Source organism: Eriocheir sinensis, chromosome 16, assembly GCF_024679095.1.
Source record: "Eriocheir sinensis breed Jianghai 21 chromosome 16, ASM2467909v1, whole genome shotgun sequence".
NCBI classification, from domain to species: domain Eukaryota; kingdom Metazoa; phylum Arthropoda; class Malacostraca; order Decapoda; family Varunidae; genus Eriocheir; species Eriocheir sinensis.
Window position 1 is genome coordinate 22036060 of NC_066524.1, and position 11441 is coordinate 22047500.

Consider the following 11441-nt stretch of genomic DNA (forward strand, 5'->3'; position numbering starts at 1 on the left):
AAGGGTCAAACTACCACCAGGGCCATAAAACTACCCCTGGAAATGCCCACAACTCCTACGAAAGCTTGTCAAATGTGTGTGCCTGAGCGCCAAGGCTTGAGCATACGGGCCCAGCAGGTGGAAGGGCTGTTCATCACCTTATTAACCGCACTATTACAGTATTTCAAGCACACTGGGTGACTTCTGAAGGGACTGCTGGTTGAAAAACGTTTCTACCACTGGTTCGATTCAACGTTTATTTCGGTATTTATGATTTTTTTCCGAGCCGCTACCGTGTTAGAACTATATGGCTGAAAAGGGCTGTTCATCACCTTATCAACCGTACCATTACAGTATCTGAAGCACACTAGATGACTTCTGAAGGGACTGCTGGTTGAAAAACGTTCCTACGGCTGGTCCGGTCCAACGTTTATTTCGGTGTTAATTATTTTTTGTCCGCGTGTGTGTGCTATCTCAAAAGGTGCCAAGCCTTGACCTTGGTAACTAACAGCTCTCTTGTGTGGTGGCGGCTTTGGCTATCCTCTTCTTATCACTTAGTACGCATAACAAAGGTCAGAACACTTGCTAATATTCCCACAGGGCCCTCTAAGGTGTGTCTGGAGGTAGGCAGGGCAGGGCTGTGTGTATGGCGGCCTCCCTATGCCTAAACCGGCCTCTTGCAGTATGGAATGTACATTTATTCCCTCTAAATTCAGGCTGTCTCCTCTTATCAAAGCCATAATCATGCCATTAGTGCCATGCAAGGGGGTTGGAGCAGTGCCACCTGTGTCCAGCAGCCTCCTCTCCCATATGGCACCAATACTCCCACTTCAACCTATCCTGCCATTTCTTATCATCCCCGCCTTAACAGTTAATGAGGAGGCTGTTGCAAGATGTCCGTTGCATTGGCCCTTTTTTTATTTAGTAGTAACCGCTGCTGTGTCTTATCAGTGGGTCTAATCTTATCTTGAACTTCGGGTAGTGTAGGGTGGGTGGAGTGACGCACCCCCCAGCATATACCCCTATGAATTGATCCCTATTGACTCTGAGACTCGTATCACCCTCTGTACCCATATAGCTTGACCCACAACAGGCTGTAGCATAAAAAGAGCAAGGTACCAGACTGTTATATGTGTGCCAGCCGCTGTACCCATGATATCTTGACCCACAGTAAGCTATAGCAAGGTACCAGGCTGTTCCATTCCATTTGATACATGTGGCAGCCGCTGTACCCATGATATCTTGACCCACAGTAAGCTATAGCAAGGTACCAGACTGTTCCATTCCATTTTATACATGTGCCAGCCACTGTACCCATGATATCTTGACCCACAGTAAGCTATAGCAAGGTACCAGACTGTTCCATTCCATTTGATACATGTGCCAGCTGCTGTACCCATGATAGCTTGACTCACAGTAAGCTATAGCAAGGTACCAGACTGTTCCATTCCATTTTATACATGTGCCAGTCGCTGTACCCATGATATCTTGACCCACAGTAAGCTATAGCAAGGTACCAGACTGTTCCATTCCCTTTGATACATGTGGCAGCTGCTGTACCCATGATATCTTGACCCACAGTAAGCTATAGCAAGGTACCAGGCTGTTCCATTCCCTTTGATACATGTGCCAGCCGCTGTACCCATGATATCTTGACCCACAGTAAGCTATAGCAAGGTACCAGACTGTTCCATTCCCTTTGATACATGTGCCAGCCGCTGTACCCATGATATCTTGACCCACAGTAAGCTATAGCAATTTCTAGGTTACCACTCTTACTTACATTGTCCATCTGTTATCAGTTCTGTGCATGACATTGCCCGCCCAAGCTCAATTCTTATCTTTAATAGTAATACACATATTTTCAGCCAATAGGTATCTGTTCTCTGATCTTCTGCAATTTTTCTAATGTAATTGCTGCATGTCTGTGTTATACCCAGCACTTATTAGGGGCAAGAGGGGAATTTGGGCTCACTGGTAAGGAAGTAGAGGGTGAGGGTAAGGAGGGGAGAGAGGGCAGTGGGGGAGGAAGGAGAGCTCTAGAGTGAGACAGAATTTATTTTTTTATGGTAACAAAACATGATATTCTTAGACACTTCTCTTACATCAACCAAAGGCCAAAGAGGAGATCAATTAGGTTTGAATGAGTATTCTTTTAGGTTCATGGTACAGAAGAAGGGGCAGACTACCACCAGGGCCACTGAACTACCCCTGGAAATGCCCACAACACCTATGAAAGCCTTGTCAACTACATGTGCTTGGTCGCCGAAATTATTAAGAATACAGCCCATTGTGTTGTAATTACAGGAAGGTGATGCTCAGTGTGGTCCAGCGAGCGACATCAGCAAGGAACCTCGTCAGGCAGTATTGTTGTTCATTCTCAGCAGCACACAGTCGCTGGAGACCTGCTCAGAGTGCACCGTACCAGAACAGCACTGCAGCCATGTCTACTTCTGCAGTGCCGTCTGTCGCTGTCAAGACTCGTGGCATTGAAAAGAGCGTGTGGTGAGATGTGCAAATATTTTTTCCTATTGAGGGCTTAGCTTGATAGGATTTGGATCTTAACCCATCCGCTACAATTGGCACAGATTTAGCCTTCACTGGTAGCCTGGTAACATATACTGACCAGGTTTTTCTCTGCCTCTGTGGTGGATAGTGGAGTGTTTCCCATGTGGTATTAGTATGCTGGATATTCCCTCCCAAGGTGCAGGACATTATATTTTTCTTCATTGAATTGTAGCAGCCACTTTTTGTTCCGTTCCTGTAGCTTGGTGAGGTCTTTTGGTAGGAAATCTGCAGTCAAGGGTTAATAACAGTGCTTACTCTGGTATATTCAGATAGTATTACATAACATAACTGCCAGGGTGTTTGTAGGTACTTGTTGACAGCTCCAGGAACGTATTGAAAGCTTGGCTAGATAGGATTTAGCTCTGAGAAAAAGTGTTCACCTAGATATTTTACTTAACATTAGACAATCTTTGGTATTGAATATTAAGATTTTGTAATTCTTAGTATACACAGCATAATTCTGACTGCTACTACTACTACTACTGGCACTATTCTTATTATTCAGGACTCTTATCTACTAATAATACTATCTTTTGCTACTTCTGCAAATACTAATACTAGGAGCTGTCACCAACACCCCCATGTTCCTTGCAGGGTTGAGTTTATCCAGCTGGCATTGGAGGTCAAGCCATTAAATCTTGGTCAGGGCTTCCCTGACTTTGCCGCGCCAGACTACGTTCGGAAGGCGCTTGCCGAGGCTTCCACCAGTGAGACCAATGTGCTCCTGAACCAGTACACTCGGGGCTTTGTAAGTAATGCTAGATCATCCTCTCTTGTTTCTTCCCGTTCTAGCTCACCCCTATAGTGTCCACATTCATTATGCAAGAGTTACCCCTGTCTGTTCGTGTGTTTGTCTTATCTATCCATCTCCCACATACAGGGTCACCCACGCCTTGTCAATGCCCTCGCAAAGGTGTACTCCAAAGCCCTGGGCCGAGAGCTCAACCCAATGACGGAAGTTTTGGTGACGGCAGGCGCGTACGAGGCGCTCTTTGTCACCATCATGGGTTAGTTTGAGGCTTTTTATCAGGTACAACATGATAGTAATAATATGATGTCCAAATCCCTTATGTAAGAGTGAACCACAGAAAAAAACAACTTTTCCTCAAAGAATCACTTGTTTTAATGCCAAACACCTTCTATTGTGTGTGTTGCTGACAGGTTTGGTTGACCCTGGGGATGAGGTCATCATCATCGAGCCGTTTTTTGACTGCTACTACCCACAGGTCAAGCTGGCCGGTGGCACTCCAGTCTTTGTGCCTCTTCGCCCAGTGAGTTACAAGTGTTTGAGATGACATTTTATCATGAATAGCAGATGTAAAATTCAACCTTGCTTTAGATAGACACAGAAAGGGTTATACACGGCTTATACTGTCTCCCCTTTCTGCTACTGCTGTGAGATTAATAGTTTTTTCCTCCATGAAGCGGAAGACCGAGGGAGTGACCAGCTCGGAAGACTGGGCGCTGGACCCTGACGAGCTTGCTGCCGCCTTCAACAGCAAGACCAAGGCCATTGTTGTCAACACACCAAACAACCCGCTGGGGAAGGTACGAGAGTAGCTTGGTGAGGTCTTTTGGTTGGAAATCCACAGTGAAGGGGTTAATAAGGGAGAGCTTTAAGTATAGTGAAGACCGAATGACTGTTTAGAAGCTGCCATAGGTAACAACTGATGTCTCTTAGTAAGGGAGAGCTTGGAATATAACATCAGACAGGTATATGATAATAATGATAATGCTCGTATTAAGTCCTTGTCTGTGGTGGTTTCCAGGTGTACAAGCGCGAGGAGCTGATGATGATTGCAGACTTGTGCAAGAAGCATAACAGTGTCGCCATCATGGACGAAGTGTATGAATGGATGACCTACACGGGCCAGGAACATGTCAGGATGGGTGAGGGAGTCCGGATTTCTTAATTTTGTTCCTCATTCCTTTTGCTAATCCCTTGTGGCATAGAACACTTGACCTGTCCACTGTGACTGGCATGGATTTGGCTTTCACTGGTAGCCTGGTAACATATAAGTCAGTATTATAAAACACTTTCAGTTCTCACATCAGCTATTTCTAAAGGTCAAAGAGAGGGGTAGTCAGGTTCTAATGAGTGTTTCTTTAGGTTCATGGTTCAGAAGAAGGGTCAAACTACCACCAGGGCCATAAAACTACTACTGGAAATGCCCACAACTCCTATGAAAGCCTTGTCAAATAGAGCCTGTTAGGTTTGTGGTACAGAAGAAGGGTCAGACTACCACCAGGGCCATAAAACTACTACTGAAAATGCCCACAACTCCTACGAAAGCCTTGTCAAATAGAGCCTGTTAGGTTTGCGGTACAGAAGAAGGGTCAAACTACCACCAGGGCCATAAAACTACTACTGGAAATGCCCACAACTCCTACAAAAGTCTTGTCAAATAGAGCCTGTTAGGTTTCCGGTAGAGAATAAGGGTCAAACCACCACCAGGGCCATAAAACTTCTATTGAAAATGCCCACAACTCCTACGAAAGCCTTGTCAAATAGAGCCTGTTAGGTTTGCGGTCCAGAAGAAGGGTCAAACTACCACCAGGAACTCCTATGAAAGCCTTGTCAAATATGTGTTCTTGGGCAATGAAATGTCTAATAATACAACCCATAGTCCCAGGTCTTTCTCTGTCTCTGTGGTGGATAGTGGAGCATTTCCCATGTGGTATTGGTGTGCTGGATATCTCCTCCCAAGGTGCAGGACTTTACATTTTTCTTCACTGCATTGTAGCAGCCACTTTTTGTTTCATTCCTGTAGCTTGGTGAGGTCTTCTGGTAGGAAATCCAGTCAAGGGGTTAATAGACTTGATATCACTGTTCATTTCTGTACATGTATAGAGCTATGATGCCCTGTTTTTTCTCTAATAATTTCCTTGGGCTCATCCTTTGTATATTCAGGTATCTTCAGTAAATATTATTATTATCATTATTATTTTTACAGTAAAGGAATCACCTCAAAGGCAAAAAATATTGAGATAAAAAGAAATCCTTCTAATCACTGTGCCTTTGGAAAAGTTAAAAAGAAGAAATGTCTGGATAAGCTCCTCTAATATTAATAATTCTCCTCCTGCATGTGTCTCTAGTGTAAAGGAATCACATCACAGGCAAAAAAAAGAAAGAAAAAAAAATGAGTAAAAAAAATCCTGCTAATCCCTTCTATGAAAAAGAGTTAAGAGGAAGAAACGTCTTGAAAACCTCCTCTAATATTAATCATTCTCCTCCTGCATGTGTCTCTAGTGTAAAGAAATCACATCACAGGCAAAAAAAAGAAAAAAAAGAAAAATGAGTAAAAAAAAATCCTGCTAATCCCTTCTATGAAAAAGAGTTAAGAGGAAGAAACGTCTGGAAAACCTCCTCTAATATGAATCATTCTCCTCCTGCATGTGTCTCTAGTGTAAAGGAATCACATCACAGGCAAAAAAAAAGAAAAATGAGAGTAAAAAAAATCCTGCTAATCCCTTCTATGAAAAAGAGTTAAGAGGAAGAAATGTCTTGAAAACCTCCTCTAATATTAATCATTCTCCTCCTGCATGTGTTACTAGGGTGTCTGAAAAGTGTACTCTGTCCTCAGCCACCCTGCCAGGCATGTGGGAGCGCACCATCACCATTGGCTCAGCTGGTAAGACTTTCTCCGTCACCGGCTGGAAGACTGGCTGGGCATACGGTCCGGCCTACCTCCTCAAGGGGCCACAGGTCATCCACCAACACTCTGTCTATACATGCACCACCCCTGTACAGGTTAGTGTGTGTTAACCTGTAATTACCTGCTTGTGGCTTACAGGATTTGAGTTGTTCCATAGTAGTAATTGTTGCTGTTAGAGTCCTCCTTCCTACCCATAAGTGATTACCTGTACAAGCTTTCTTTAACCACTGCTACTTCTACTACTACTAATAATAATAATAATGATAATGAATTTCTTTAGGGGATTAAATTCATATCTTAATCAGACATGTGAAATTTTACCTTTATTATACAAGTTAACCATGACTAATACTACTATTACTTCTACAACTACTCCTACTACTACCACTACTACTACTACTAAGACATTTGCAGGAGGCGGTGGCGCAGGGCTTCGAGGAGGAGCTCAAGCGCTACGGAACCCCTGAGTGCTACTTCAACTCTCTTCCGGCGGAGCTCGAGGTTAAGCGTGACGCAATTGTGAAGATCCTGAGCGAAGCCGGACTCAACCCGATTGTTCCTGAGGGCGGCTACTTCATCATGGCGGATGTGAGGGACATTGGTGAGGAGATTTGATGATTTTTCATTCTTATTTATTTACGTGTACCCTCAGTGGCCACTTTGCAGAGAATCATCATCATCATCATTTGTTTACCATCCGTTTTCACTCTTCCTGAATGGTTGGACGCTTTATGGCTCTCCTCCATTCTACTTTGTCTTCTGCCCGATGCTCATCCAATCCCATCAATGCCATGCTTTCCTGTACACACCTTCTCCACATTTTCCTAGGTCTACCAACTGGTCTCCTTCCTTCTACCTTCAATCTCTCCAAAACTCCCAGCACTGTATCCTCCCCTGCTCTCCTCACATGTTCAAACCATCAGAGTCTTTCCCTTCTGAGCACTCTTTCCAGGTCCTCTACTAAAACTCCCAGCACTGTATTCTCCCCTGCTCTCTGTACATGTCTAAACCATCGGAGTCTTTTCCTTCTGAGCACTGTTTCCAGGTCCTCTACTCCACAGCTGGTAGCCACACCTTGCAGAGAATCATACATGTTATTCTACTGTGTTATTTTTTTACAGTCAGGGAAGTGGATCAAGGGCAAAACTATACAACACTGGAGCTATAGATAGATATTAAAAGATATGTTAATTTTTCATTCTTGTTTATATATGTGTTCCCTCAGTGGCCACCTAGCAGAGAATCACACTTACTTTTTTACAGTTAAGGAAGCAGGCCATGGACAAAACCACACGACATTGGAGACATAGATAGATGGATATAAGAAGAACATGGTGTCCCAGTATATACATAGCCCTCTCCCCACAGCCAGCAAGGTCGACATCGGAGGAGACCCAAATGAACGTAAGGACTTCAGGTTCGTCAAGTGGCTGTCGCGGAACCGTAAGCTGCAGGGCATTCCTCCTTCGGCATTTTTCTCACCCGAGCACGGAGATATCGGAGAGAACTACATCCGCTTCTGCTTCATCAAGGTGAGTGTTTGCCGGGGCGGGAGGGAGTGCACCTATGTCAGACAGGGGCAAGAGGAGGGTATTGCAAAGGTCTTTGTTCTGCAGTGGAAGATGGTGATGCTGTCTTAACCTGTCTGCTGTGATTGGCACAGATTTGGCTTTCACTGGTAGCCTGGTAACATACACTCCCAGGTCTTTCTCTGCCTCTGTGGTGGATAGTGGAGTGTTTCCCATGTGGTATTGGTGTGCTAGATATCCCCTCCCAAGGTGCAGGACTTTACATTTTTCATCATTGAATTGTAGCAGCCACTTTTTGTTCCATTCCTGTTGCTTGGTGAGGTCTTCTGGTAGGAAATCTGCAGTCAAGGGTTAATAAGGGGGAGCTTGAAGTATAGTGAAGACCGAAGGACTGTTTAGAAGCTGCCATCGGTAACAACTGATGTCTCTTAATAAGGGAGAGCTTGGAATATAACATCAGACAGGGACAAGTAGAGAGCATCAGAAAGGTCATTGTCTTGCAGAGGGCTAATAATCGTTGAATATGATGATTAAGTTTCTAAATAACGGAGAACTTGGAGTACAATGATCGCTGAATAACTGTTTAGAAGCAGCCATTGGTTTCTTAGTTAGTATAGTGTGATAAGTGGCATCTGGAACTCTTAACCCCTTGAGTGTGGATTTCCTACAGTTGGACCTCACCAAGCTACAGGAATGAAACAAAAAGTGGCTGCTACAATTCAATGATGAAAAATGTAAAGTCCTGCACCTTGGGAGGGGATATCCAGCACACCAATACCACATGGGAAACACTCCACTATCCACCACAGAGGCAGAGAAAGACATGGGACTATATGTTATCAGGCTACTTGTGAAGGGATATCCAGCACATCAATACCACATGGGAAACACTCCACTATCCACCACAGAGGCAGAGAAAGACATGGGACTATATGTTATCAGGCTACCAGTGAAGGGATATCCAGCACACCAATACCACATGGGAAACACTTCACTATCCACCACAGAGGCAGAGAAAGACATGGGACTATATGTTATTAGGCTACCAGTGAAGGGATATCCAGCACACCAATACCACATGGGAAACACTCAACTATCCACCACAGAGGCAGAGAAAGACATGGGACTATATGTTATCAGGCTACTAGTGAAGGGATATCCAGCACACCAATACCACATGGGAAACACTCCTCTATCCACAACAGAGGCAGAGAAAGACCTGGGAGTGTATGTTACCAGGCTACAAGTGAAAGCCAAATCCGTGCCAGTCGCAGCGGACGGGTTAAGTAAGGGGGAGTTTTGAACCTAGCACACCATGTCCTTCCTTATCTCTGTGTGTTTCTTTCCACAGGAGGACAAGAATCTGGAGAAAGCCGGAGAGATTCTTCGTGCCCTCAAGAAGGACATCGATGAAGGGAAAGTGTAATTATTAAGACTCCATGACTTGTTACCAGCATGCAGCATTACTCCATGTATAGGAAAATATGTTTATATCCTGATGATTGTGGTGGGAGAATATAATCTTGTTGATGACGAATAAACTGTAAATTTATTGCACAGAAACTTATTGACATTGATAAGGGCAGAGATGAAGGACACGATATCACAAAAATTCAGACCATTCAGACACCATAGTCTTCCTGCATCTGTGTTTGATCTTCCCTCTAGTAATGTATAGCAACAGGTGAAGAAGCAGACTGCCTACCCAGGTATTGCAGAGAAAAATACTGGTGGTGGGATGAAATATAGCCAAGATGCAGTACACTAACACCAGCCAAAGACACAGGTGGGGAGGTGAAATTAAAACCTTTGCTGGAGTGGGATGGAGCACACTAACACCAGACAGAGGTAGGAATATAGTGAAGTGTAGAAGTCAGATGTAGATAGCAAATATAGGACCAGGTGGAGGGATGAAATTTGAGGACAGGTGGAGGGATGAAATTAGAGGTTTTGCTGGAGTGGGATGGAGCACACTAACACCAGACAGAGGTAGGAATATAGTGAAGTGTAGAGTCAGATGTAGATAGCAAATATAGGACCAGGTGATACTAATGGAATTTAAACCTACTACTACAAGTCCTACGGGCCTGTTTTATTATCACTACTACTACTACTACTACTACTACTACTACTACTGTTTTTACTACTACTACTACTACTACTACTACCATTGCCCCTACTCCTCCTCCTCCTCCTACTACTACTACTACTACTACTACTACTGCTACTACTACTACTACTATTACTCATCCTACTACTACTACTACTACTACTACTACTACTACTACTATTACTCATCCTACTACTACTACTACTACTACTACTACTACTACTGCTGCTGCTACTACTTCCCCCTTTGTTCTATACACGTGTCCCAACCTAAGTAGCAGCTGTCAACACACAGACAGCTGCCATCAGGGTCATAGGTCACCTGGGATGCTGTGGTGGTCAGTGTGTGTGTGTGTGTGTGTGTGTTTGATTTCACTTCAGTATCCTTGAATAATTTCTTGCCAATTTCATTTTCAATTCCATTATTATTATTATTATTATTATTATTATTATTATTATTATCATTATTATTATTATTATTATTATTACTACTACTACTACTACTACTACAATGTTTCCTCCTCCTTTGTGTATAATATCTCTCACTCCCATTCCTCCACGCCCTCCACTTCCTTTCTCATTAAAACACACACACACACACACACACACACACACACACACACACACACACAGCTATTGTTTTGTGTATTTGCGTGTGTGTGTGTGGAGGGAAGGGAGGGGGGGGGGGGGTAGTTGTAATTCACCGCGGCCTAATACCGTGCTGGACTCGTGGCCGCCCGGAGCCGCGCCTACTAAACTGTCAAATGAAGTCAGATCGCCCAAGCACATATATTTGACATGGTTTTTCGAGGAGTTTTGGGCATTTCCAGAGGTAGTTTAATGAGGTGAAGGGAGGTGAGAAGGAAGGAGGAGGAAGAAGAAGAAAAAGAATAGGTAGAAGAAGAAGGAGGAGGATGAGGAGGAGACAGGTATGCAAGTAGCCAGTGTTACTAATTATTGGAACCTTCAGTGCCTTTTTTTCCTACATTGAGGGGAGAAGACAGAGGAGGAGGGGGAGGAGGAATAATATGACGAGAAGGAGGGAAAAGAAGAAAAAAAGTGTACGCTTCGTACAAAAGAAAGGAAGAAGGAAGAAAGGAATTTGAAAGGTTTATGATGATGAAAGGAATGGAAGAAGGAGGAGGAAGAATAGATACGAAAAGGAAGAGAAAGAAATAGATGGAAGATGCTCCCTGCAGACCTCACCCTGCCACCCTACCTCATCCCACCCTCCTCAAATGTCAAAATAAGGTCACGTGCCGACTGACAACAGACTCCTCCCTACCACGATACGGCTGACCTCCTCCTCCTCCGCCTCCTCCTACTACTACTACTACTTCAACGTCTACCTCCTTCAAGCGGCGCGTAACCCGAGCTCTCCCTGCTTGGCCGGGACCCTCGCGTACCCCACACACAACACCCTTCCCCTAAACATCCTATTAGAGCCACGGGCAAGGTGACATCAACGCTTCAACACAGACAACATATAAGGGGAACGATGAACACTGCCAATGGTGACCCGGACATCCTGCCAGAGGGGGACACACACACACACACACACACACACACACACATCAAAACACACAAACAAACACAGAGA

General features: G+C 44.2%; 1 protein-coding gene and 1 long non-coding RNA gene across 14 annotated transcripts; both read left to right on the forward strand.

The window, feature by feature from the left end:
- The first annotated feature begins 339 nt into the window (after positions 1–339).
- LOC126999580 (kynurenine aminotransferase-like) lies at positions 340–9285 on the forward strand. Of its 13 annotated transcripts, none has more exons than XM_050862364.1 (11): positions 340–460; positions 2287–2484; positions 3142–3295; positions 3428–3554; positions 3709–3818; positions 3973–4095; positions 4317–4437; positions 6132–6298; positions 6618–6804; positions 7572–7735; positions 9084–9285. In XM_050862364.1, the coding sequence occupies exons 2-11, from the start codon at positions 2294–2296 to the stop codon at positions 9156–9158; spliced, it is 1419 nt and encodes a 472-aa protein (XP_050718321.1). In that variant the 5' UTR covers positions 340–460; positions 2287–2293; the 3' UTR covers positions 9159–9285. The 13 variants fall into 13 exon arrangements, with proteins under 13 accessions (XP_050718321.1, XP_050718315.1, XP_050718314.1 ...); XM_050862358.1 differs by having other exon boundaries at positions 350–479; XM_050862357.1 differs by having other exon boundaries at positions 402–551.
- LOC126999584 (uncharacterized) lies at positions 4446–5991 on the forward strand. The gene is made up of 2 exons (XR_007753445.1): positions 4446–4863; positions 5070–5991. It is a non-coding gene; the product is annotated as an uncharacterized LOC126999584 (long non-coding RNA).
- Positions 9286–11441: the final 2156 nt, after the last annotated feature.